Source organism: Spermophilus citellus (assembly GCF_964194105.1).
Source record: "Spermophilus citellus genome assembly, chromosome: 6".
Taxonomy (NCBI): Eukaryota; Metazoa; Chordata; class Mammalia; order Rodentia; family Sciuridae; genus Spermophilus; species Spermophilus citellus.
Window position 1 is genome coordinate 28,097,115 of NC_138187.1, and position 27,862 is coordinate 28,124,976.

The 27,862-nt window shown below is 44.5% G+C and overlaps 1 protein-coding gene across 3 annotated transcripts; it reads left to right on the forward strand.

The window, feature by feature from the left end:
- The first annotated feature begins 3,910 nt into the window (after nucleotides 1–3,910).
- Nucleotides 3,911–26,435, forward strand: BCL7B (BAF chromatin remodeling complex subunit BCL7B). Of its 3 annotated transcripts, XM_081298373.1 has the most exons (6): nucleotides 3,911–4,142; nucleotides 8,183–8,258; nucleotides 21,793–21,889; nucleotides 23,832–24,002; nucleotides 25,112–25,191; nucleotides 25,451–26,435. In XM_081298373.1, the coding sequence occupies exons 1-6, from the start codon at nucleotides 4,051–4,053 to the stop codon at nucleotides 25,541–25,543; spliced, it is 609 nt and encodes a 202-aa protein (XP_081154499.1). In that variant the 5' UTR covers nucleotides 3,911–4,050; the 3' UTR covers nucleotides 25,544–26,435. The 3 variants fall into 3 exon arrangements, with proteins under 3 accessions (XP_081154499.1, XP_081154501.1, XP_081154500.1); XM_081298375.1 differs by lacking the exon at nucleotides 23,832–24,002; XM_081298374.1 differs by lacking the exon at nucleotides 8,183–8,258 and having other exon boundaries at nucleotides 3,911–4,110.
- The last annotated feature ends 1,427 nt before the right edge of the window (nucleotides 26,436–27,862 follow it).

A 27,862-nucleotide genomic window follows, 5' to 3' on the forward strand; every position in this document is an offset into this window, starting at 1 on the left:
CATGTTGTGAGTTTCTAATGAGTGAAAACACTACAAAAGGTCAGAAACTTTCTGGGGCCAGACAGCTCCACTCAGTAAAGATGCAGCTGCTTCTCTTGCAACCAGGAAGTGTCTGGATCTTAACGTAGAGAGGAGGCTGCCAAGTTGCTTTTTAGCAAGACTTGGGTGCAGGCAGCATTACTATTTTTAAATTACTATTGTAACTTCGGTGGGTTCTAAATTTTTTCAAAATAAAGTGTTTGGAAAATATATATATTTTTGAAGTTGGACACAATACCTTTATTTTTATGTGGTGCCGAGGATCGAACCCAAGATCCTGCACATGTGAGGTGAGTGCTCTACCCCTGAGCCATAACCCCAGCCCCTGGAAAATATTTTAAATGACTGATAAAATCATCAAAATTGAATAAAACAAGCACACAGTTGAAGGCCTATTGATAGTCTTGGTAAATTTCTGTTCAGGTAACAAGAGCCCTGTGGGTGTTTACAGGACCATGATCCTCCTCAGAGATCTTAAGGAAAGGGGCGAGGGAACCACTGAGGTTGGGCCTTCAAGTATTTTAATGAGAACCTGCGTTACGCAGGGCTCTGTACTCTGTGCTAGAAATAATCAGTGAACAGGCCACGTTGCTGCCTTGATGGAGCTACTCCAAAGACAAAAGTGTCTGAAATGGTGACGAATGCTCTGGAGAAAAATGGGAAAGGGGACAGAAACGAGTGTGGGTCTGGAAGCCCAGGGAGCGCTGCATGGAGAAGACATTTGAGTAAAGACCTTAAGGTGGCCTGAGCCAGCTTTTTACCTGAGACAAAAACCTGAGAAAATAGAAGAGGAAAGATAATTTTATCTCCTGGTTCAGAGGTTTTAGTCCATGGCTTGTGGGCTCCATTGCTACCGGCCTGTGTGGGGCAGAGGGCCTGTAGGGCGGAGTGTCCTGGTTGAGGGGTGTGATGGAGCAGAGCCAGCTTGTGGCAGCTGGGAAGTGAGACGAGCTGGGGACAAGATGGTCCCTGAAGGCAACCCCCGTCAAGGACCCACTCTTCATGAGTCCACTCTTCATGGATTCTGTGACTCCATGATGGATGAGATCAGGGCTCACTTTCCCCAAAGCCCCACCTTCTGAACATAGCTGCATTCAAGACTAACATGAGCTTTTGGGGGACACTGCAGTTGTGAATCATGGAAGAACCTGAAGTGCAAGGTCTCTGAGGATGGAGCTTGACTAGGTGTTTTCAGACGAGCAAGGCCAGTCTCAGCCATAGCCAGGTGGAGTTGTAGGAGGAAAGGGGAGAGCATTGACGGGAAGAGGACCATAGGGCTACTGTAGGCCATTGTAGCTTTCATTCTGAGAAGGAAAGCAGTTGCAATGAATGCAAGTTGGCTATGAACTCAAAAGTGCCTATGGGTAATAGTTTGTAGGTTTCCACTTTGGTTACACAGAGCACAGCACAGAGGAAAGGGTCAAGGGAACCACTGAGGTTGGGCTTTTGAGTATTTAATGAGAATCTGCATAGTGCCAGGCTCTGTTCTCCGTGCTGTTGTGGGAGAGGAGGTAAGAAATGGAGGGCCAAGTCGACAAATAGGAGGAAGCAGGCATGTCCTTAGGACTACAGGGCAGTGGGTAGCCCAGGGAAGGTGATGGGCAAGATGAGCTGAAGGAGACATGGAAGTAGGAGGCTAGAGCAGCTGAGGAACAGAAGCTACAGGGGCCTAGGAGTGTGCAGAGCACTTACAGGCCCGGGTTAGATACCCAGCGTTCCCCCCACCTCATGTCCCCTGCCCCCTTCCCTCCCTGCACACACACACCCCTCCCAACAGAAGAGAAACCTCGGGGTGAAGGCTGGCCAGAAGTTGACCAGAGTGAGAAGTTGGTGTAACTTCCAGGTGGTGGGCTGTATCTGAACCATGGGGGTTAGGGATGGGACTGAAGACCCAGCAGCTGGTTTGACTCATGGCACTTGAGTTCCACCATGCATTTCATTTTCCTATTGCTTTCTTTACTACCACCTTGAGGGCAGGGAGTAAGTCTTAGTCATTTTTGCGTCACCCACAGTTTCACTGCTAGAGGGTATTTAGCAGGTGCTCCGGCCACATGTGAGTTTGGTTATTTTGGATCAGCTAGGTTTAAAAAACTGATGTGTCACCTCCAATCCTATTGTTTCTAGATTCATCTTTTCTCTCCATGTGCTAATTTGGCTCTTTCATTCGTCAGCCAGGCTGAAGCTCTTTCTGACTCAGTCACCAACAAGAGAACAAATGCTTATCAAGCCATGACATTTGTCAATCAGGAAAGGGTGACAGTCTTACCTAAGGCTTGGTCAAGTTCAGGGATTTCTGTGGAGCAGAGAAAAAGAAGTTTATTTAAAGGGCCAGGTGTGCATACCTGTAATCCTAGTGATGTGATGCCAGCTGCTGGGGAAGGAAGATTGAAAGTTCAAGGCCAGCCTGGGCAATTTAGCAAGGCCTTTGTCTCAAAGAGTTGGAGATGAAGGTCAATGGTGGAATGCCTCTGGGTTCAATTCCCAGTGCCTGGAGCAGAGGTTTTTCTAGAGGTGGGAAAAACAACCACTACAGCCTGCTTCCTGTGTCTCCTGAAACAGCTGCCACAGGACTCTTCACCTACTATAGGCATCAGTACATGCCTGCTTGCCTGCCCACGCGTGGGCCAGGGCAAAAAGCCAAGACTTGCACTAAAGAGTCATCGTTTACCCACATATTCATTGTGCACCTACAGCATCTGTGGACGCAGTCTTTACAGTAACAGCATCTACTATTTTCAGAGATAGCTTCAAGGTCATTTTCTCTAGATTATGTTATCCTAGTACCTTGTATTTCCCTTAACCAAGCATTTGTCAAAAGGCATTTTATTTTATTTTTGTATTTGTAGTTGTTAATGGACCTTTTTTTTTTTTAAGTGCGGGTTCCTTTAATTCCCTTTTTCTCCACTTTGCTCACAAAGGGACCTTTTTTTTTTTTTTTTTAAAGAGAGAGAGAGGAGAGAGAGAGAGAGAGAATTTTTAATATTTATTTTTTTTAGTTCTCGGGGGACACAACATCTTTGTTTGTATGTGGTGCTGAGGATCGAACCCGGGCCGCACGCATGCCAGGCGAGCGCGCTACCGCTTGAGCCACATCCCCAGCCCAATGGACCTTTTTTATTCATTTGCGGTGCTGAGAATTGAACCCAGTGTCTCACACATGCTAGGCAAGCCCTCTGCCACTGAGTCACAACCCCAGCCCCTCAAAAGGCATTTTAAATACTTAATTTCTGGTCTACATGTTCTATTGAACCATAAGCTCTTTGAAAACAAAACCACTATGTTCTCAGCATTAGGTACAGAGCCTTCCATAAATCAGGCAGCATTTAATCAACAATTGCTGAATTTCATACTTAAGACTGTACTTAAGTACAAGCAAGGTAGAACCCTAGGCTATCTGGGAAAGGCTGGAGTTTGAACTGGATGCTGGAAAAAGTAGTATATTTATCAGATGAAGAGATAAAGAGAATTGCAGGTGATGAACAGGTGTGTGCAAAGGCTGGAAGCCATGCAGTAGATAGGTGTGAAACTTCCTGTGGCTGGGGCACAGTCGTGTATCTGGGGAACAAGGATGCCAGACAGAAGAGGCAAGGCAGATGGTGCAGAGTCTTGGTTCCATCAAGGTCAAAGGGCATTAAATAATAGTTGAAACAGCAAGGCAGGAGGGTGGTGACCTCGAAATACCCTGGGGAGGCTGAGGACCACACCAGCAGTGCCTCGCACCTCGCCCTGTGCATAGCACGTGCACCAGGCTCGAAGTGCACACACGCCCGCGAAGGGGCCCAGGGGACTCCCGGGGCGCTCTAAAGGGACGCCCGGGGCGGGGCGCGCAGGCGCGCTGAGGCCTCAAGCCCCAGGGGGCGGGCGGGTGCGCGCGCTCCCTCGCGCACGCGCGCACGGAGGGGGCGACGGCCGCGGTGACGCTGAGGCGGCGGGCGGGCGGCGGCGCGTGAGGCGCGCGATTCTCCGTGTCTTGGGAGCAGTGTCCTGGCCCCCGCCGTTCCCGCCGCCGCCATGTCGGGCCGGTCGGTCCGGGCCGAGACCCGCAGCCGGGCCAAGGACGACATTAAGAAGGTGATGGCGGCCATCGAGAAAGTGCGGAAATGGTGAGGGGCGGGAGCCAGCGGTTCTGGCGGGGAACTCGGGCCCAGACCCAGAGGAGCGCGGGACTGGCGGGCAGGGTGGGAGCTGAGCGGCCGGAGCTGGGGGAGGGGGGGCGTAGGAGAAGGCGGGAGGAGGGTGCGCTGGCGTCGGCGTGAGGTCAGAGGGCGCCCCGGACGCGGCCAATCAGCGGCTCCCTGGCTCGCGGGCCCGCCCACCTGCCGCGGTCGCGGGCGTCGGGAGGCGCTTCCGGCTTCCTGACGCGGAGTCCGGTGCTGCAGTGGGGCTTCGTTGCCTACTTGCCGCTTGTCCGGGGTGGAGAGCCGCGGTGGAGTGGCCCGCCGGGCTGCGCGCAGTGCTTGGGAAGCCGCCGGAGATTGCGAAGTTTCGGGGCAGATGGCGCACTCCAGGAGCTGGCGCGGTCCTGAGGTGGAAGCCCTGCGCTCCGGAGACCTGGCTCCGAGTGGCTTGGAAACGGCCCTGACGTCTGCAGAGCGCCCGTCTTGTTATCAGGAGCTTCACCCGTTAGATTTCCAGTTCGAGGCCAGCCTGGGAACTTAGATTCTGCCTCGACAAACAAAAAGGGCTGGGGATGTCGCTCGGCGACTGAGTGCCCCTGGGTCCAGGCCCCCACCCTGAAGACAGGGCAGCGTTGGCTTTCTCCCCAGGAGCCTTCCAGCCGCTGAGATTTAGTGCAAATATGAAGCAATTCTTGGCTTCCTTACCCGGGGCGTGTGGCATACCTGTGATCGCAGCCGCTGGGGAGGCTGGAGGATCCCAAGTTCTAGGTCAGTGTGAGCAGTTTATCGAGACCTTGCCTCAAAATGTCGAGGGGCTAGGGATGCAGCTCAGCGTTCAAGGTTCTGGGTTCAGTCTCTAGTAGAACCGCAGAAATAATTAAGTAATAATAGATCATGGCTTCCCTCTCCACATGGAATCCTCCTAGGTTTTGGTGAGACCTAAGAGCCCACGATTCTCTTCCTTGCCATCATTGTTCCAGCGGTCTATGCCATTGGGCTCTCCTCTCCCGCCTGGAACTCCACGCCTTCCCTGGTGGATCATCCTGCTGCTCCTCTTGCTCATCGTCCAGTTCAGTCGTGTTTGCTTAATTACATTTTACTCATTTCAAGTACTAGAGCGATTTTTTAGAAATCTTTCTAGTCCTAGATGGATACAATCCTGTGTTTTGTTTCTTTTTATGTGGTGCTGAGGATCGAACCCAAGGCTTCACGTGCTAGGCAAGCACTCTGCCACTGAGCTACAACCCAGTCTGGAGTGATCTTTTAAAAGTGTACTATAGCACCCTTCTGCTTCCAAAGTAATGCTTAGGGGCCTCTTATTTTATGATAAAGACCAAAAAAGGTACTGCCTCTTTCTTAGGATGCTGATACCATACTTCTGTTCCTGATGCTGGGTATCCTCCTCTCTCCTCCTTGCCTAATTAATTTCTGGCTCTGCTCCAAAGTTTATTTTTCAGGGTCAGCAACCCCCCCCCCCCATTTTTTTTAAATTGGTGCATTATAGTTTTTTTGGCGGGGGTACTGGGAGTTGAACTCAGGAACACTCAAATCACTGAGCCACATACCCAGCCCTATTTTTGTATTTTATTTAGATACAGGGTGTCACTGAGTTGCTTAGTGCCTTGATTTTGTTGACTGTTGCTTTGAACTTGAAATCTTCCTGTCTCAGCCTCCCAAGCTGCTGGGATTACAGGCTTGCATCACCACACCTGGCTGTGGTGATTTTTAACATATAAAAATGGTTATTTAGCCAGGCAGCATACACTTGCATAGTCCCAGCTACTAGGGAGGCTGAGGCAGGAGGATCTTTTAACCCCAGGTGTTTGGGGCTAGCCTGGGCAACATAGAAAGACTGCTTCAGAAAAGAAAGGGTCTGTAGGCCTTGTGATGCATCCCTGGGCCCTACCACGGGCTCCTGGAGTGGTCTGTTGGGAAACTAACTCCAGTTTACTAAGTCTTCGTTTTTCTTTGTTATGTCACAGTCTCTCAAATTTTTGTGTCATTATTTGCTGAACAGAACAGCAGTTACTTTTTTGGCTTTTTTGTAACTTCAAATCAGACTTAAAACTTTCAGATGCAGTGGGACAAATCTGTTTCCTTAAGAGGCTGAGGCAGAAAGATCACAAGTTCCAGGCCAGCCTGGGCTTGCAGAAGTAGTTCTAGAACAAGGGAGTGCCTTTATTACATTTCCTTTACGCACATGGGTTCACAGTTCTTAAAAGTATATTGAAGGTGCGAGTTCAGAACAGTGAATTTAGTTTAATCTGGACTACTTGTGAGACTTTAAATAATGACCTATGGAGTGACTGTGGGCAAGACAGTCATTCTACCTTATGTCTTTGCTTACTTTGTGGGTATATAGCATCCACCTTATCAGAGAGGCTGAGAGGGTTTTCTATAGAGCTTTGTATTTCTTCTTTATTTAACCTTTTTTCTTTTCTTTTTCTTTTCTTTTTTTTTTTTTTTTGTAGATGGACACAATACCTTTATTTATTTTTACATGCTACTGAGGATTGAACCCAGTGCCTCATATATGCAAGTCTTGCGCTCTACCACTGAGCCACGACCCCAGCCCCTAATCTTTTTTTTTTTTTAAATATTTACTTTTTGGTTGTAGTTGGACACAGTACTTTATGTGGTGCTGAGGATCAAACCCAGGGCCTCACATGTGCTAGGCAAGCGCTCTATTGCTGAACCACAATCCCAGCCCTTTATATAGTCTTGACAACCCAGAATGGGAAGGGATCCTCCCATTTCCACTGTCATTGCTCCCCCTCACCTCCTACTCTTGAAGCAGGAGTGTCTTGTGGTTGTTTATCCCTTGGAGGGACTTCTGAATGGAAGACAGAGAAGAGGAACAGTGTGGGATTAACCTAGAGAGATTTGAAGAGATTATTTCTAAAATTATCAGCCTTCTTTTTAAATTTTTTTTTAATATTTATTTTTTAGTTGTAGTTGGACACAATACCTTTATTTCATTTTTTATTTATTTTATTTTTATTTTTAAAAATATTATTTTTTATTTTTATGTGGTGCTGAGGATCGAACCCAGGGTTTTGCACATGCAAGGCGAGCGCTTTGCTGAGCCCCAGCCCCTTAAAATTTTTAATTTAAAAAAATCTGTCCTAGCTACCCACAGTGGCACATGCCTATATTCAGTACACTCAGGAGGTGGAGGCAGGAAGATTGTAAGTTGGAGGCCAATCTCAGCAATTTAGTGAAACCGTGTCTAAAGAAATAAAAAGAGGGCTGGGGTTATGGCTCAGTGGTAGAGTGCTTGCCTAGCATGTGTGAGGCGCTGGATTAGATCCTCAGCACCACATTAAAAAAAAAAAAAAAGGTATTGTATCCAACTACAACTAAAAAAAATATTAAAAATAAAAAAGTCCGGGTATGGTGGTGCAGGCATGTAATCCCAGCAGCTCGGGAGACCGAGACAGGAAAATCATGAGTTCAAAGCCAGCCTCGGCACCAGTGAGGTGCTAAGCAACTCAGTAGACCTGGTTTCTAAATAAAATACAAAATAGGGCTGGGGATGTGGCTCCGTGGCCAAGTGCTCCTGAGTTCAATCCCCAGTACTCAAAAAAATAAAATGAAATAGGGTTGGGGATGTGGCTCAGTTGGTAGAGTGCTTGCCTCACATGCACAAGTCCCTGGGTTCAATCCCCAGCAACACCAAAATATAAAAAGGGCTGAGGATGTAGCTGAGTGGTAAAGTGCCCCCTAGGTTCACTCCTCTGTACTGCAAAAAAAACAAATAAATAAAAGTGTGTGTGGGCAGATTTCTTAACCTGATATTTAACCTCTGAAACGGTGTCAGGCTACCTTTAGCCCTGTCATCCATACTTGGGTAATTGATGATTTCTTATACCCCAAACACAGCTTCGGTTATAATTTGACAGACAAGAAATTTTGAAGGCATTTCAGAGTGAAGGAATAATCTGCTGAGAAATAAAAAAGCACAAGTTAATGAACAGAAAATCTGTTTATTGTTGTATTAGTTATAAGAAATGTCTTTCTTGTAGGGAGAAAAAATGGGTGACTGTGGGTGACACATCCCTTAGGATATTTAAGTGGGTTCCTGTGACAGACAGCAAGGAGGTAAGTGTGGAAGAAAATCAAAACAACAAAAAAGGTACCCATTCTTTCTTTGATTACATCTTATTTATAAACAAACTTACTTGAACAAAATTGAGTTGAAGATGATACTTCAGGTACTCTTTGTCATTGGTCCATGCAAGGCCACTAGTATTTTCTGCCTTTGTTCACTTCCTATGATCCATTTGACGTTTCCAGGTCTTGACAGACTGCTCCCAGGCCTGCTTCCCATGTTTGTAAGTATAGTTGTATGGACCCACAACTGTGCCAGTGACTTATTTTATTCCTTGTTGTTTGTAGGTGGTTTTGAGCCACAGTGGCATAGCTGTATAGTTGCTGTAAGACCTGACGGCTCACAAAACCTAAAATGTTTATTCTCTGACCCTTGGAGGTTTGGCTCAGTGGTAGAGTACATGCCTAGCGTGCTTAAGGCCATGGCCTCCTTTCCTAGCATCACAAGAAAACCAAAAAAGTGTACTGACTGACGCTTTTATCTGATTGGCTACTGATTGCAGTGTGTGTATTATATGTATAAATACATACCTTTTTGATTCTGATAAATGCCTTATTCATCATCCCTCTGTTGATTTGGATACCTGTAAATTATTGAAAAATACATAACATTGTTTACATGTGTATTGTTTTCAAAACGTCCATCTGTTTACATCTGTAAACCATTTTTCCTTCTCTTTCATTCAGCTGTGATCTCAAGAACTTGCCACATATCTGTAAATGTGGAGACTCTTGTATTGTGTCCTCTTACGTGCAGTGATCACAGCTGCACATTCCCTGCATCACAAACACTCACATTACCTCCAACCTTTTTTTCCCCTAAATGTTTTTTTTTTTTTTTTTTTTTTTTTAATTTCGAATGTAAAACAGAGAGAAGGGGCTGGGAATGTAGCTCAGTGGGTAGAGTGCTTGTCTGGCCTGCATGAGGTCCTGGGTTCCATCCCCAGCACTGAAAACATACACACACATAGGAAAGTACAGTTGTACAGTCTAATAAATAAATACAAAACTAATATTCTTGTAAAAACTACCCAGGTCAAAAATAGAGTATTACCTAGGCTGGGTGCACACCTGTAATCCCAGTGGCTTGGGAGGCTGAGGCAGAATGATCACAAATTCAAAGCCAACCTCAGCAGTTTAGCAAAGCTCTAAGTAACTTAGTGAGATCCTATCTCTAAATAAAAATACAAGAAAGGGCCTGAGGATATGGCTCAGCAGTTAAGCGTTCCTAGGTTCAATCCCTGGTACCAAAATAAATAAATATGTAATAAAAATAATAAGTAATAAAAAGGACTGGGAGTGTTGCTCAACAATAAAGTGCTCCTTGGTTTAGTTCCAAAAAGGAAAAAAAAGGAGTGGGGATGTAGTTCAGTGGTTCTGTCCCCAGTATTACCAAAAACAAAAGAAAACACTGCCAACTCTTTTTAGCAGCATCCTTCCTACCCTCTAGAGGAAATCAGTCTCCTGCTTTGGCTTTTCTTTGCACTTCTCTAGTCATTTACAAATGTTTTTTCCTTTTTTGGGCGGGGGTGCAGGGGCGAGTTAGTACTGAGAGTTGAACCCAGAGATGCTCTACCTCTGAGCTGTGTCTATCCATTTCTTTTATTCTTTTTATACCTGGGATTGAACCCAGGGGCACTCTACCACTGAGCCACATCCCCAGCCCTATTTTGTATTTTATTTAGAGACAGAGTCTCACTGAGTTGCTTAGTAGCTCACTTTTGTTGAGGCTGGCTTTAAACTCAGGATCCTCTTGTCTCAGCCTCCCCAACTGCTGGGATTACAGGCCTGTGCCACTGTACCCAGCTTTTTTTTTTTTTAAGTTGTTATATATATATTTAAGTTGTTGATAGATCTTTATTTTATTTATATATGGTGCTGAGAATTGAATCCAGTGCCTTACACATGCCAGGCAAGTGCGCTATGCTCAGCCCCAGCCCTAGCCCCCATCCAGCTTTATTTTTTTAAGGGTAGGCTCATCTCTAACTTGCTTCTATCTTGGCCTCCTGAGTATCTGGGACTGTGGGCATGTGCTGCAGCTAGTGGAAATGTTCAATTTAAATATGGACAAAATAATCGATCTTTGTAATTGAAACTTTTAAATTAAGTCTTAACAAATCTTTGCTACCTCTGAGGCCACAGAGATATTCTTCCTTATAATCTTCGGTAAGTTAATTGTTTTGTTCCCATTTATGACACATCCAGAACTGATGTTTACGCTTGTGTGGAGGAGAGGCTCGATAGAGGCTTGATATCACTTTTCCATGTGGATACACTTTTCCCCATTTAATAGGAGGAGGTGCTGTTTCCCTCATCCCCCATCCCCAGGCATATTTAGAATGTGGCCAAGCCCTCTGCTCAATTCTGAAAGTCCTGTAGAGTGAAGCATTAACCGCCCTCTGAGATGCCAGCAGTGCCCTCTGAGGACTGTTGGTTGGGTTTTCAGGTGTACTAGTGTGCTGGTGTTGGTGTGTTTTAAAATCTGTTAGATAATTTAGTTATTTTGCCTTTTTTACTCTATATCCGTCTTTTCATTTTTTTCCCACAATACACTCTCTCGCTTCTAAAATCTTTTAACAATTAGTTTTTGTTAGTAATTTCTTTGGTTTGTTTTCTGTTTTATTAGTTTTTGTCATCGTTGTTATTTTCTTTTTTGTTTTATTGGGTTTACTCTTTTGTTCTTTTTCTTGCCTATTTTATTGAGTATATAACTCCTTTTAAGTAGCTTTTTTTGTTGTTGTTTTGGTTTGGTTTTTTTTTTTTTTTTTTTTGGTACACTTCACCCCAGCCCTTTTTTTATTTTTTATTTTGAGACAGGATCTCACTAAGTTGCTAAGGCTGGCCTCAAACTTGTGGTCATCTGCCTCAGTAGCTGGGATTATGGGTATGTGCCCCTGTGCCCAGCTTCATTGCTTTAAAAGAAGAAAATACGGCTGGGGTTGTGACTCAGTGGTAGAGCACTTGCCTAGCACTTGTGAGGCTCTGGGTTTGAGCCTCAGTACCACGTAAAAATAAATACCATTGAGTCTATCTACAACTAAAAAAATATTTAATAAAAAAAATATACATTCAGATTGAGATGTTGTATTTCTGTAATTTCTTAGCTATGTGTAATGAAATTGAAATAAAAAGTTCCAATAATATCAAATATTATGAAAAACTTAGGAATGAATTTGAAAAAAGGATCCTACAGCCAGCCCTGTGCAGCAAAGAGTACAAACCTTTGCTGAGAGAAGTTAATGGAGATGTGGGTCTTTACTGTGTTCATAGGTCAGATCCTCCACGTTCCTAAAATGTCAGTCTTTCCCCCAAGTGATTTAACTTAACCAAGTCTAAATTCTTCGTCTTTTGAAGCTTATAAGAAATCTGGTTGTAAAATTTGTGTTTAACTACAAAGGATTTTTTTTTTTTTTTTTTTAAAGAGAGAGTGAGAGAGGAGAGAGAGAGAGAGAATTTTTATTTTTTAGTTCTCGGCGGACACAACATCTTTGTTGGTATGTGGTGCTGAGGATCGAACCCGGGCCGCACGCATGCCAGGCGAGCGCACTACCTCCTGAGCCACATTCCCAGCCCTACAAAGGATTTTCAATAGCCAAAATAACTTAAACAGCAAATTTGGCAAGGTCATACAACCTAACTCTAAGACTTAATACAAAGCTACAGTAATAGGGTGGTGTGGTATTGGCAAAAAGGTAGATGCGGGTCTATAGAATTTTAAGAATCTAGAAATAGACTCTAGAAATTATATTGTACCTGATCACTTTATTTTTGAAAAAAAGGTAAAAAGGAAGTTCAGTGTGGGAGGCATGCTTTTTCAACATGTTGTCTGGTGCAGTTGGATATGTTTTTAAAATATTGCCTTTCCTCATACCATATATAAGAATTAACTCATGATGGATCCTAGGCCTAAATGTAAAAGCTAAAAATGGAGGACTCCTAGAAGAAAAGAGGAAATCATCTTAACTGCCATTGCATTTGATAGAGATTTCTTACATGACACAAAAAGTATGAACTATAAATGGTCAATCCATTGTACTTCATCAAAACTAAGCCACTTTGCTTTTTAAAAGTTAAAAAATAAAAACATGGGCTGGGATCATGGATCAGTAGAGCACTTGCCTTATACAGTGGGTTCAGCTTTAAGCACCGCATATAAATAAATGAATAAAATAAAGGTCCATTAACAAATTAAAAAAAATTGAAAAAAATCCCTAAACATTCCACTTCTTTAGTTGTCTCCCACAAAATTTGATGGGTATGCATATCAAAATGGCATTGACAGCGTCATTCAGTGGTTTTTCCTAAGTCCCGTTTTATTGTTAGAGACAGATCTGGCTGGATTGTCCAGCTTCATTTCTCTCTTGCTGTGATACATCTTTCAAGAGTTTTGTCAAGCTGACCAAAGTGACGCACACCTGCAATCTCAGGAACCCTGGTGGGAGGCTGAGGCAGGAGGATTGCAATTCAAGGTTACTGTCAGCAATTTAGTAAGACCATATCTCAAAGGATAAAAATGTGCTGGGGATATAGCTCACTGATGAAGTGCCCCTGGGTTTAATCCCCAGTACCAAAAAAGAAAGAAAAGAGTAGGGTCTCACTAAAATTCTGAGGCTGATCTGGAACTTGCCATCCACCTGCCTCTTCCTCTGGAGTCACTGGAATTACAGGTATGTGCCATCGCCCCTATTTCTTAACCTCTGTCTCTCCTGTTTCATCTCTTGTCTTTTCCTAACACATTCTGAGTTTCTGTGGAGCCAGTTTTCACTCATTAGGCTTTTCTCCAGTTGTATCTATTTCTTTCTTTTTTCCTTTTTTTTTTTTTTTTTTTAGTTGTAGTTGGACACAACACCTTTATTTTATTTACTTATTTTTATGTGATGCTGAGGTTCGAACGCAGGGCCTTGTGTGGGCTAGGTAAGTGCTCTACCGCTCAGCTCCAGCTCCAGCCCCAGTTGTATCTATTTCTGCTTACACTCACTTTATTTTTGCCAATTACATTCTTTTTTTCTTTTTCCAATTTCTTTTTTTTTTTTGCAGGGGGATGGTACCAGGGATTGGATTCCGGGGCACTCAACCACTGAGCCACATCTCCAGCCCTATTTTGTATTTTATTTAGAGACAGGGTCTCACTGAGTTGCTTAGCGCCCTGCTGTTGTTGAGACTGGCTTTGAACTCAGGATCCTCCTGTGTCAGCCTCCCTAGCCTCTGGGATTACAGAAGTGCTGACAATTACACTCTTTACTGCCAGATTTCCTGTTTGCGGTGTCACCCGCACCTTCCCCAGAGGGTTTACTGTTTAACTTGGTCCTTCTGCCCCGTTAGTCTGCTTAGGCTCTAGGCTGTGATTTGCTCTTTTATGGCTTCATAGTCCTCCAGTTCCTGGAGTTTTTTGGGGGGCTGGTACTGGTTATTGAACTCAGGGGCACTTGACCACTGAGCCATGTGCCTAGCCCTTTTTTATATTTTATTAGAGACAGGGTCTCACTGAGTTGCTTGGGGCCTCTCTAAATTGCTGAGGCTGGCTTTCAACTCTCAATTCTCCTGCCTCAGCCTCCTGAGCCCAGCCTCCTGAGCCGCTGGGATTACAGGTGTGGGCCACCAGGCCCCACCATGCCTAGAATTTTTGCTGTGCACTTACTTACTTTTTGTTGCCCTGGGACTCTCCGCTGCTCTAAGGAGTAAAATGTGATTGTGGAAGGATGGAAATCTAGGCCTAGTTCCCCTCCTCTAAGTGAACATAGGGGAGGGGCTTGCCTCAGGCCAGCCTTCCCCCTTGCCCTCTGCCTTCTTCTGCCCAGGATCCTCCAGTATCAGTCCTAGGTGCTCTTCCAGGAAGGTCCAAGGCCACACCCAGCCTTGATTGCAATGACATTCTTACCCCAAGGCCAAAGTTCGGAGACCTCAGGCAGTGATGCAGGTGGGGGCCAACTCCCCCTTGTTCCTCTCACAGACTCTGCCACCTGGTCCCTCTTGGCAGCCCAGCTCAGAGGGTCCACCCCTTGGTGAGTGCAGAGCTAAGCATCATAGCCAGCAGGAGAGAGAGGAGAGGTTGATCTCTTGCGACAAGGCAAGGAAAGAGATGTGCATAATTCCCAAAGCTGAGCAAACAAAGCATGGAGTTTTTACTGGGGAAACACGTATCGCTCCTGTAGGAAATCCTTGTTGTCAGTTGTTGCAGGCCGTGGGGGTGGGGCTTGTTCTTGAGCATGTGCACTTGGACATCGCGCTTCTCTGTACATCTCATGTTCAAAAAATGGTAGATGGGAATTTCTTTGGGTAGATAATATAGGCTTATAATAAGCAGAGTTTAGGTCACCCAAAAGGGGGTGATTGCAGTTTGAGCTGGTACCATTGTAAATTTCTCTAGAGAGCCTTAAGTGAAACAAAAACAACTTTAGATGTGCCAAAATAGTCATTTAAAGGGACCGCAGCTTCTTCCTGAAGGCTTAGGTGGTTGTGCCTGAGAGTACATTCTCACAGTGCTTATGCTGGTTGTTAAGCTGGGCTTTGGGGTTCAGCAGCTGGTCTTCCCTCCTGTGGTCCATGGTGGTGTGCCATCTCCTGGCATTGACCTATATTAGACTAGGGAAAATGGGAAGGATGATGATCATGTTGGTCAAGGAAAAAATGTAAAGGAGACCAAGCAATGGGCCTCGCTGAAGGAGAGTCAGTTGGTATAAACTTCTAGAGGTCAAGTTAGCTGCATATATTTATGTTTGTAAGCTTTCATATTTGCAAGATTTTATCCCTTTGATCCATAAGTTTTTTTAAGTATTTTTTTATTATTAGTTGTTCAAAACTTTACATAGCTCTTGACATCATATTTCATACATTTGATTCAAGTGGGTTATGAACCACCATTTTTACCCCGTATACAGATTGCCGAATCACATCGGTTACACATCCACGTTTTTACATACTGCCATACTAGTGTCTGTTGTATTCTGTTGCCTTTCCTATCCTCTACTATCCCCCTCCCCTTCCCTCCCATCTTCTCTTTCTACCCCATCTACTGTAATTCATTTCTTTCTCTTGTTTTTTTTTCCCTTTCCCCTCACTTCCTCTTATATGTAATTTTGTATAACAATGAGGGTCTCCTTCCATTTCCATGCAATTTACCTTCTCTCTCCCTTTCCCTCCCACCTCTCGTCCCTGTTTAATGTTAATCATCTTCTCATGCTCTTCCTCCCTGCTCTGTTTTTAGTTGCTCTCCTTATATCAAAGAAGACATTTGGCATTTGTTTTTTAGGAATTGGCTAGCTTCACTTAGCATAATCTGCTCTAATGCCATCCATTTCCCTGCAAATGCCATGATTTTGCCTTTTTTTAGTGCTTAGTAATACTCCATTGTGTATAAATGCCACATTTTTTTTTTTATCCATTCATCTATTGAAGGGCATCTAGATTGGTTCCACAGTCTAGCTATTGTGAATTGTGCTGCTATGAACATTGATGTAGCCGTGTCCCTATAGTACGCTCTTTTAAGGTCTTTAGGGAATAGTCCGAGAAGGGGAATAGCTGGGTCAAATGGTGGTTCCATTCCCAGCTTTCCAAGGAATCTCCAAACTGCTTTCCAAATTGGCCGCACCAATTTGCAGTGCCACCAGCAATTTAAAAGTGTACCCTTTTCCCCACATCCTCGCCAGCACTTGTTGTTGTTTGACTTCATAGTGGCTACCAATCTTACTGGAGTGAGATGGAATCTTAGGGTGGTTTGGATTTGCATTTCTCTGACTGCTAGAGATGGTGAGCATTTTTTCATGTACTTGTTGATTGTATGTCCTCCTCTGAGAAGTGTCTGTTCAGGTCCTTGGCCCATTTATTGATTGGGTTATTTGTTTTCTTATTGTTTAATTTTTTGAGTTTTTTGTATACTCTGGATATTAGGGCTCTATCTGAAGTGTGAGGAGTGAAAATTTGTTCCCAGGATGTAGGCTCCCTATTTACCTCTCTTATTGTTTCTCTTGCTGAGAAAAAACTTTTTAGTTTGAGTAAGTCCCATTTGTTGATTCTTGTTTTTAACTCTTGTGCTATGTGTGTCTTATTAAGGAATTTGGAGCCCGACCCCACATTATGTAGATTGGAGCCAACTTTTTCTTCTATCAGATGCAGAGTCTCTGTTTTGATATCAAGCTCCTTGATCCATTTTGAGTTAACTTTTGTGCATGGCGAGAGAAAGGGATTCAGATTCATTTTGTTGCATATGGATTTCCAGTTTTCCTAGCACCATTTGTTGAAGATACTATCCTTCCTCCATTGCATGCTTTTGCCCCTTTGTCAAATATAAGATAGTTGTAATTTTGTGCATTGGTCTCTGTGTCCTCTATTCTGTACCATTGGTCTACCCGTCTGTTTTTGTACCAGTACCATGCTGTTTTTGTTACTATTGCTCTGTAGTATAGTTTGAAGTCTGGTATCACTATACCGCCTGATTCATTCTTCCTGCTTAGAATTGCTTTTGCTATTCTGGGTCTTTTATTTTTCTATATGAATTTCATGATTGCTTTATCTATTTCTACAAGAAATGCCGTTGGGATTTTGATTGGCATTGCATTAAACCTATAGAGAACTTTTGGTAATATCGCCATTTTGATGATGTTAGTTCTGCCTATCCATGAACAGGGTATATTTTTCCATCTTCTAAGATCTTCTATTTCTCTCTTTAGGGTTCTGTAGTTTTCATTGTATAAATCTTTCACCTCTTTTGTTAGGTTGATTCCCAAGTATTTTATTTTTTTTGTCCTCATTTCCATTTCAGAAGATTTGTCGCTGATATACAGGAATGCCTTTGATTTATGCGTGTTGATTTTATATCCTGCCACTTTGCTGAATTCATTTATTAGCTCTAGTAGTTTCTTTGTAGACCCTTTTAGGGGGTCTGCTAGGTACAAAATCATGTCATCCGCAAATAGTGATAATTTAAGTTCTTTTCCTATTTTTATGCCTTTAATTTCTTTTGTCGGTCTAATTGCTCTGGCCAGTGTTTCAAGAACTATGTTGAACAGAAGTGGTGAGAGAGGGCATCCCTGTCTTGTTCCAGATTTTAGAGGGAATGCCTTCAATTTTTCTCCGTTCAGAATGATGCTAGCCTGAGGCTTTGCATAGATAGCTTTTACAATATTGAGGTATGTTCCTGTTATCCCTAGTTTTTCTAGTGTGTTGAACATAAAGGGATGCTGAACTTTGTCGAATGCTTTTTCTGCATCAAGATGATCATATGGTTCTTATCTTTAAGTCTATTGATGTGGTGAAAAACATTTATTGATTTTCGTATATTGAACCAGCCTTGCATCCCAGGGATGAATCCTACTTGATCATGATGCATGATCTTTTTGATATGTTTCTGTATCCTATTTGCCAGAATTTTATTGAGGATTTTTGCATCTATGTTCATTAGAGATATTGGTCTGTAGTTTTCTTTCTTTGAAGTATCTTTGTCTGGTTTAGGAATCAGGGTGATGTTGGCCTCATAGAATGAATTTCGAAGTTCTCCCTCTTTTTCTATTTCCTGAAATAGCTTAAAAAGTATTGGTATTAGTTCTTTTTTTTTTTTAAATTTTAATATTTATTTTTTAGTTTTTGGTAGACACAACATCTTTGTTTGTATGTGGTGCTGAGGATCGAACCTGAGCCACACGCATGCCAGGCGAGCGCGCTACCGCTTGAGCCACACCCCCAGCCTGGTATTAGTTCTTCTTTAAAGGTTTTGTAAAACTCTGCTGTATACCCATCTGGTCCTGGGTTTTTCTTAGTTGGTAGTCTTTTGATGGCTTCTTCTATTTCCTCAATTGATATTGGTCTGTTTAGGTTGGGTATATCTTCCTGACTCAATCTGGGCAGATCATATGTCTTAAGAAATTTATTGATGCCTTCACTATCTTCTATTTTATTGGAGTATAAGGATTTAAAATAATTTCTAATTATCTTCTGTATTTCTGTAGTGTCTGTTGTGATATTGCCTTTTTCATCCCATATGCTAGTAATTTGAGTTCTCTCTCTTCTTCTCTTCGTTAGCATGGCTAAGGATCTTCCAATCTTATTTATTTTTTCAAAGAACCAACTTTTAGTTTTGTCAATTTTTTCAATTGTTTCTTTTGTTTCAATTTCATTGATTTCAGCTCTGATTTTAATTATTTCTTGCCTTCTACTACTTATGCTGTTGTTCTTCTCTTCTTTTTCTAGGGTTTTGAGATGAAGAGTGAGATCATTTATTTGTTTGTTTTTTTCTTTTTTTTTAAGGAATGAACTCCAAGCAATGAATTTTCCTCTTAGAACTGCTTTCATTGTGTCCCATAGATTCCAATATGTTGTGTCTGTGTTTTCATTTATCTCTAAGAATTTTTAAATTTCCTCCTTGATGTCTTCTCTGACCCATTGATCATTCAGTAACATACTGTTCATTCTCCAAGTGATGCAGGATTTTTCCTTCCTTCTTTTATCATTGATTTCCAGTTTCATTCCATTATGATCAGATAGGATGCATGGTATTATCTCTACTCCTTTATAATTTCTAAGAGTTGCCCTGTGATATAATATATGGTCTATTTTTGAGAAAAAGGATCCATGTGCTGCTGAGAAAAAAGTGTAACTGCTTGATGTTGGGTGGTATATTCTATATATGTCAATTAAGTCTAGGTTATTAATTGTATTATTGAGTTCTATAGTTTCTTTTTTCAACTTTTGTTTGGAAGATCTGTCCAGAGGTGAGAGAGATGTGTTGAAGTCTCCCATAATTATTGTATTGTGGTCTATTTGACTCTTGAATTTGAAAAGAGTTTGTTTGATGAACATAGCTACACCATTGTTTGGGGCATATATATTTATGATTGTTATGTCTTGTTGGTGTATCGTTCCCTTGAGCAGTATGTAGTGTCCTTCTTTATCCCTTTTGATTAACTTTGGCTTGAAGTCTATTTTATTTGATATGAGTATGGACACTCCTGCTTGCTTCCGAGGTCCATATGAGTGATATGATTTTTCCCAACCTTTCACCTTCAGTCTATTTATTTATTTTTCAGTTTTCAGCAGACACAGCATCTTTGTTTGTATGTGGTGCTGAGGATCGAACCTGGGCCGCACGCATGTCTGGCGAGTGCACTACCGCTTGAGCCACATCCCCAGCCCTGATCCATAAATTTTATCTCTAGGAACTTATCTTTGGGAGCTAATCATGAAGTGTTCGTGGTCATTTTTTTCTTTTTGTGGTACTGGAAATTGAACCCAGGAAGACTCTACCACTGCTGAGCTATATCTCCAGCTATATCCCCACCTTTTTTTTTTTTTAAATCTTTGAGATAGGATCTCAAGTTGCTGAGGCTGGCCTTGAACCTGTAGTCCTGCCTCAGCCTCCCAATTAGCTGGGATTACAGGTGTGCAACACCGTACCCAGCTTCACAGTTACTTCTATAGCATTGCAAGTTGCATTATTTATAACATTTAAAAATCTCCAGCAAACTAAAGATCATATTGTAGAAAACTCAGTAAGTTATTCTGCACTGAATCTTGTAAAGCCTTATAATTGTTAAGAAGATATTATAAAAGGTTATTTAGTGACCTAGGGAAATGTATAGTGAGTGGGGGAAGATAAGCCTGTTCTAATTCTATACTGTGCTCCTTTTTCATACAAACGTATGGGTTGTCTCTAATCATGGAGGTGATTTTTCTCTATTTTCATGATTTAACGGAGTGAATACATAATGTATGTGAACTCAGAATCATTAAAATAAAGATAAATGAAAGAACAAAAAAAAACTATGGTAAAGCCAAATGTTGCTGTGGGTGCTAGTGTACCAATATGTCCCCACATGCTTCTGTTTTATTTTTTGTTTGTTTATTTTATGATGCTGGGGATTGAACCCAGGGCCTCCGAGCTAGATAAGGGTTCTACACTCCAAGCCTGCCTCATCCTTTTAGAAGGTGGAGCGATAAAATGTGGGATACACACCTGTAATCCCATTGATTTGGGAGGCTTGAGAGTCAGGAGGGTCACAAATTCAAAGCCAGCTTGGGCAATTTAGTGAGACCCTGTCTCAAAATCAGATAAAAAGTGCTGGGTTTGTAACTCATTTATAGTGTACTTGCCAAGTATGCTTGAGGCCCTGAGTTTAATCCCCAGCACCAAAGATCAAAATATAAATGAAAAATTTGATTTAAAAAATGTAAAACCAAGGCTGGGGTTGTGGCTCAGAGGTAAAGCATGTGTGAGGCCCTGGGTTCGGTCCTCAGCACCACATAAAAATAAAATAAATATTGTGTCTACCTATAACTAAAAAATCAATATTTAAATTAAAAAAAATGTAAAACCAGCTGGGTGCACACCTGTAAACCCAGCAACTCTGGAGGCTGAGGCAGAAGGATTGCAAGTATGAGACCAGCCTCAACAACTTTGTGAGATTTTGCCTCAAAATAAAATAAAAAGGACTGGGATGTAGCTCAGTAGTAAAGTACCCCCGGAATCAATCTTCAGTACTCTTCCAGCCTCCAAAAAGGTGCGAACTGGTAAACTTGAGACTTACCCAGACTTAAGCTTTGGGCTTTTAGAATGCTTTCACTTGCAGGGGCTGGGGTTGTGGCTCAGTGGTAGAGCACTTGCCCAACACATGCGGGGCACTTGGTTTGATCCTCAGCACCACATAAAAATAAAAATGAAGATATTGTATCCAGCTACAACTAAAACAAAGTATTAAAAAAAAAAAAGAATGCTTTCACTTGCAAATGCTTAGATTGATTAGTTTGTTCACCCTCTGCTTTTTCTCCTATGCTAGCACTTACCTAGCCTGCTTGAAGGAAATATAAAGGCAGGCTGGGGTGATCATGTTGAATAGACGAGGATGATCAGTTAGCAACAGAGCCAGCAGGGACCCCTGTCCTGTGCTGCCTGTGTTGCATATATAGTGACCCCTCTTGTGCTTCCAGAGGTCCATTCTCCTCTTACCTTTTTTCCTTCTGTGCTACTAAAACAGGAATCTATTCAAAGGACTGTTTTGTGTTTCTCACCCATCACACCAGGAAGGGTTGGGTGAAGCAGCTTTTTTGTTTTTTAGTACTGGAGATTGGGCCCAGAGGTGCTTTACCACTGAGCCACATCTCCAGCTCTTTTGTATTCTTTATTTAGAGACAGGGCCTCGCTACGTTGCTGAGGCTGGCTTTGAACTCGCCATCCTCCTGCCTCAGCCTCCTGAGTTGCTGGGATTACAGGTGTGTGTCACCACACTGGGCTGGGTGGAACATCTTGATCAGGGCAGGAGAAGAGAACCACAGGGAGCTCCAGGAGAGGAAGAAGTGACTGCCTCTCATTTTGGTTCAGCTTACTCATGCTAGGAGGCTCGCCTCACAGATGGAGATGCTGAGGCTCGAGGAGAGGCCTTGCCCTGGCTTCCGTTATCCCAGCCTCCTTGGTTCTCGCCCACCCGGTTATTCCTCTTCAGTCCTAATCCTGACCTCTGGGGACTCCCAGATAGCACCTTTGTCCTCTCCACAGGTCTCTGGTTTAGCTCCTACATATTTTTCTTTTTTTCTTTTGTAGAAAGAAAAGTCAAAGTCGAACAGTTCAACAGCTCGGGAACCTAATGGTTTTCCCTCTGATGCCTCAGCCAACTCCTCTCTCCTCCTTGAGTTCCAAGGTGAGTTGCCTCTGTGTGTCTTCTTTGCAGGAAATAGAGAACCGAGGTGAACTCACAGGAGTAAGAGGAGGAGCTCTGAGAAGAGCAGTGCTGGGTTTGCCTGGGTCTTCCTTGAGATCACACCTAGCCCTGCAGGGCAGAGGTGGGCAGCTGGCACATGAGAGCCAAGGTTAGGGGTCTAAAGCTACACGACTAGTAGCTGACAGACTCCCGTCAGGGCCTGTTTTTCTGGGTCAGTGTATTTTATTTTTTAAAGAACTAGAATTTTCTTTCTTTCTTTCTTTTTTTTTTTTTTTTAACTTTTTGGGAGCTACATCCCTAGCCCCAGGGCATGTGTTTTACTGTGGTGCCTTAGCATAGATCACCAAAGCCAGCCCTGCCTGGGCTGACCTGCAGCCATGTCCTCACCTTCTCATCCCTTGACACCTATGGGGCAGTCATTGTTGACAGAACCCTTTCACTTTCTCATCTTTTTTTCTTCTGTCAGCCTGTGATCTAGACCAGACAGTTGTTATCATCCCTATTTAAGGAAACTGATGCTCAGAGAAGAGAGCCTGTTGACTCTCATGGGGACAGAATTTCAGTCTTTTTATGATAAACACCACTTCTGTTTTAGCGTGAGACATAGCGGTCTCTATAGGTATGAAGACGAGGGTGGGCTTAGGACTTTGCCTTCAAAACTAGACCTGGCACCAGCCCGGCCTGCAGTTTCCCCTCCCACCCTCCCTCACCTGACCAAAGTCAGAGTAAACAAGGAGGAGAATGCAGGCAAGGGGCCTCCAGCTCTGGGTGGAGTTCAGTAACTGTAAAGCCTTGGGAGACAGGGGTTCCATTCCTTGGTCTGGCCATCTCTGTGGGCTGCAGGGTGCACAGGGACCAACAGCAGCATCGAAAGAGGGTGGGGATTTCCCCCAAGGGAGCCGGGGAACCAGGGAGAGGAAGGCACAGCACAAACAGCACCTGGCACAGGTGCCATGAGCGGAACTGCTTTTCGATCAGCAGTAGCTAGGTGGAGCCAAGGGTGAGAGTGGAGGAAGAACAGGCATCAAGGCCAGAGAGCAGAAAGGACTTTGGAGGTTGGGATAGGACTGTCTTACATCTGGCCTAAGAAGCAGTGGAGTGTGAAATCATTCTTTAGGCAGCTGGGACCCATCCAAGGGTTTGGAAAGATCACGTAGACAGTGGTGTGAATGTGTAAGACCAACGGCAGGACAGGTAGGTGGCTGTCACAGAAAGCCATGCCAGAGGTATTGAGCCCTGAAAAGAGCAGCAGAAAAGGAAGGGGCAAGCACAGGTGATCTCTGAGAGGAGATGACATCTGGTTTGGTGACTGGCTGCAGGAGGGGCGGGGAGGGGAGCTGTGGACACCCAGGGTTTTAAATTAGATGGTGGTTCACAGTGTTCAGACAAAGCTCCCCGGTAGTGGCTCCTCATTCCTGGGGCAACCAGGTAGCTGAAGGGCCTGAGTGACCACCTCCAGATGCCACCCAAGAGTGCCAGACAAGATCGTATCATTTTCTGTGTAGTGTGAAAAATTGGGAAGCACTGACCACTGGTACAGCTCTGCCCTCTGTTCTTTGTCAGTGAGAAAACGCCAGGTCCAAGTTGTAAGTGGTATCAGTAAGGAAGCCAGCCATTAATGAGCATAACTTGACCTTCCCAAAGTGTAAATCCTTCTTGAAGTTAAAGATTTTTGCTGCATCTGATGCTTATGATAATAGGTTATGAAACAGAAAACACGTTAATCAACTTAGACGGCAGATAATTTGCTGTGCATAGAAACCCACGTGGGTCCACCTTTTCAGGGGGTGTCTTCAGCAGTGCTCATTGTACCCATGGTGTCCGTGGCTGCTCATGGAGATGCCAGGTCCTAAGCTCTGAACTGAGCCCCTCTTGAGGAAAATGCCCACCCCAGTTGTTGCCTTTGCTGATTGATTTTCAGATGAAAACAGCAACCAGAGTTCTGTGTCTGACGTCTGTCAGCTCAAGGTGGACAGCAGCACTAGCTCGAGCCCAAGTCCCCAGCAGAGTGAGTCCCTAAGTCCAGCACACACCTCCGACTTCCGCACTGATGACTCCCAGCCCCCTACTCTGGGCCAGGAGATCCTCGAGGGTGAGTTGTGGTGACCCAGGATGAGCATCAGGAGGGTCTTTACCTCTGGACTTGACATTTCTCTTCTTTGGATTAGAGGTTAAAGAAACCCAGTACAGGGTGCACACCTGTAATCCAGCCACTCAAGAGATTGAGGCAGGAGGATTGAAAATTCAATGCCTAGTACTGTTGGGAGAAAAAAAAATAGGGCTGGGGATGTGGCTCAGTGGTTGAGTGCCCCTGAGTTCAATCCCTGGTACAAAAAAAAAAAAAAAAAAAAAAACAGAGTGTGAACCTCAGAGCCTGGCAGCATCCAGCTATTTGGTAACCACTCAGGATATTTTGAGGAATGACTGTATTTTATCCCTTCACAAACTGAAGAGAATAGGAAGTACAGTTGCATGCTGGGCTCTGTGTAATGGGATTTTGGCATTTGATTCCTGGCATGATCCTCTCAAAAACCTTACAAGATAGAAGCTACTGTCTCCATTTCAGTTGAGGAAGGTGGAGACTTAGAAAGGTTAAATCTGTGTCCAGGAGCACAGATGTAGTAACTGGAGGACCTGGATGTAGGTTTAGGTCCTTCCAATGTCAGAGTTCCTGCTCTTTGCCCTGTGTCCTGCTAACAAGATGCAAGCACCTGTGCATGTCTTTGGCCCCCATCAGCTTCTGCTATTCTGTGACCCCTTAACATCAGGCCTCAGAATGGAGTTTCTCCCTCTGTGGAAAGTGCCAAGTACAGCTAAGACTCAACTGTACTTCCTCCTGCCTTGTACCTTCTGTCTAACCCCAAGGCAGCCCTCATAAGACCAGGAGGCTGAGTTAGGATTGCGACATTGCAGCTGGCGAGTGGCAGGATGAGCTACTTGTGTGGGTTGCAGGTGGTCCAAGGGGGGACTAGGCTCCCCAGCCAGCACTGGTGGTGGCCCTCTGTGACATAGCCATACTTTACTATCCTCAGTGGCTGCCCCCTCCCCCTAGACCTGGCCCAGTGAGACCTTGCACATTTGCTTCCTGGCTGGTGTTCTTCCCCCCTCTCTACCTATATCATAGGAAATCCCCTGCCAGCTTGAGGCTGAGATGCCCCCTTGAGCTCTGCTGCCCTCGGGCTGACCTTGCTGTTCTTTCAGAGCCCTCCCTGCCTGCCTCCGAAGTTGCTGATGAACCTCCCACCCTCACGAAGGAAGAGCCGGTCCCACTAGAGACACAGGTGAGGTGTCCCTTTGGCTTTTCATATTTCTAAGGGAAAAAATAAAGACAGCCGGCCAGCGGCTGGATTGCTAGCTTGGCACATGCTATGGAAGGGGCAAAGGCAGCCAGGGAGCTGGTGTCTCCTCCAGTAGTAAGGCAGGGCAAGAGGCGAGTCGTCTGCCAGGAGGTCAAGGTGAGTGTTGGGGTTGTAATGCAGGTTTATGGGCAGGTTTGATGAGAGGGATGGCCCTGTCACTTGGTATTCTTGCTGCTCCTAGATTGCAGAGGAAGAGGAAGACTCAGGTGCCCCGCCCCTGAAACGCTTCTGTGTGGACCAACCCCCAGTGCCGCAGACAGCATCCGAAAGCTAGCACTGTCCCAGAGCCCTCGCCTCCTGGCCCCTGCCTCTATTTATTGCATTCTGGTTCTGGCCATGCCGTGTTGCTGGGGTAAGGGCAAGCACCGGGGTCCAGAGTCTGCACTTGGGAGCCTTCTGGGCTGGACTTGGGGTTGGAGCATCATCTTCCCGTCCCTGGCACCTATGTCTGTTTGCTCTGAGAAGAGGAGCACTCATGTCGTTTTGCACCCCAAGTAAGCTGGAGCATCAGCCATCCCAAGGTTCATCTGTCACCTCCAGGAAGCATTCTCTGCTCCAGAACCTCTGGACTGAGCTGCTGCGCTTCTTTGAAGAGAAAGAGATGTGAAGGCACCCTGTGGAGAGGAGAGTGCCTAAGGTTACTTGAACTTGAATGGAGACTGTAGATTCATGGACTTTCCCACAGGGCTAGGGCCCTGTAGGCTGCTGTTGGAGACGGACTGGGTAGAGACACGGGAGGGCAGGAAGGAGGGGCAGAAAGTCCATATACATTTCCTGCCTCTCCTGGGCTCTCTAGCTGCTGACAGTCCTGTACCCCTCTGGAACCGCCCTCTTCCCCCAACACACACACGCGCACGCGCGCACACCAACGCACACATGCACACAGCTTTCTCTGTACCTGTCCATTTCGTTCCAGCTTCCCCTGCCTCCTGCCACACTTTACCTAGCAGGGATCTGAGGTCTGACAGCAGTACCCACCCCCACAGTACTTCAGCTCACACTTTCTAGGAAGTCCCCTTTTCTTTGAAATCTGCATGTTTAATTGAACTTTGTGATTTTATTTTTTGTTTCAAAAAAGTTTAAGAAAATGAAAATGGGCAACAGCAAGTGAAGACATATTTTAGCACTGAATAGAATATTTTTAAAATTAAACTATTTGAAATACGTCTTGTTTGAATCTGTGCTCGTTCTTGTAGGTTGTGGGGGCAGGGCTGGTAGCATGGCGGCCAGGTGCTGGGCTAGCCCTGTTGGTGTCTTGCTTCCAGGGTGCACTTTCTGAGAGAATCGTCAGAGTTGGCATGGAGTGGGAATTGTACCTTTTTCCCTGTGCACAGGGAATACAACTAGTGGGTGTGTTTTCCACAGCTACATGTACGTAGGAGGGATTTGTGAATTTGTTATTTTACGTTTTTAATTGTAAGATAGCTATGCACAGTGGTGCACACCTGTAATCCCAGTGATTTGGGAGGCTAAGGAGGAAGATCATAGGTTCAAAGCCAGCCTCGGCAACTCAGCAAGGCCCTAAGTTACTTAGTGAGACCCTGTCTCCAAAAAAAGGACTGGGGATGTGGCTCAGTGGTTAAGCATCCCTGGGTTCAATCATCCCTGGTACCAAAAGAATTCTGGTAAAATACACAAAGAGGCACGCACATGCGCAAGAGGGAGGGACACAAAGAGAAGTAAACTGGGATTTAATCTGGAGCATTTTGCCTCTGAGCCACATTGCTAGCTCTTTTGAGACAGGGTCTTGCTGAATTACCAGGGCTGGCCTTTAACTTGCTATCCTGCCTCAGCCTCCCAGGTATCTGGGATCATAGGCATGTGCCACCACGCCCAGTGACATGTGCTCTGTGTGTGTCCCGCATGAGCGAGATGTGCTCACCTTGGGCTCCGTTGTCTCCAGCCCACTTTCAGCTCTCCCAGCGCGTGCAGTCCAGCGGTGCTAACTATATCCTTGATGCTGTGTGGCCACCATCACTGTCTAGCCCAGAAGTTTGTCGTTACCCCAGGGACCTCCTAACCAATAATAAGCACTCCATTTTTCTCTCCCTCCAGCCCTGGGCAACCACAAATCTGCCCTCGGACCATGAGTTCTTTCTTGTTCTGATTCCAAAGGAAAACAAGAGAGTCATGGTTGGAAAGAATTCTACATTCTCCATGTTCCAAGAATTTGAGTATTGTCTGAAGCAGTTCCTCTCATTTCTCATAGGGGCTCCAGGTATCATGATGAAATCTGAGTTCTACTGCTTATTATCTTTAAAAGTTTTTTTTTTATTATTTATTTATTTAAACTTTGGGTTTTCATTTCCCAGAAGAAAAGAGGCATAGAAGAAGAAAGAGAGGTTTGATCCTATGGGAATCAAGACCAAGACTAAGTCCTCCTGTCTTTTTCTTAAAGATTACTTAGAGCCCTCCAGTGTGGGATGGATGGATGTGTCCTATTGCAGGTTTGAAAGCCGTTCAGGAGAAAAATGTTCAGTTTTCAACCCCATCGCATATCATGTTGTGCCACCATCATTTGGAGAAGGAAGGAGAGCCTAGAGTCCTGGGGATGTGGCTGTGATCCCAGCAGCACAAGAGGCCGAGGCAAGAG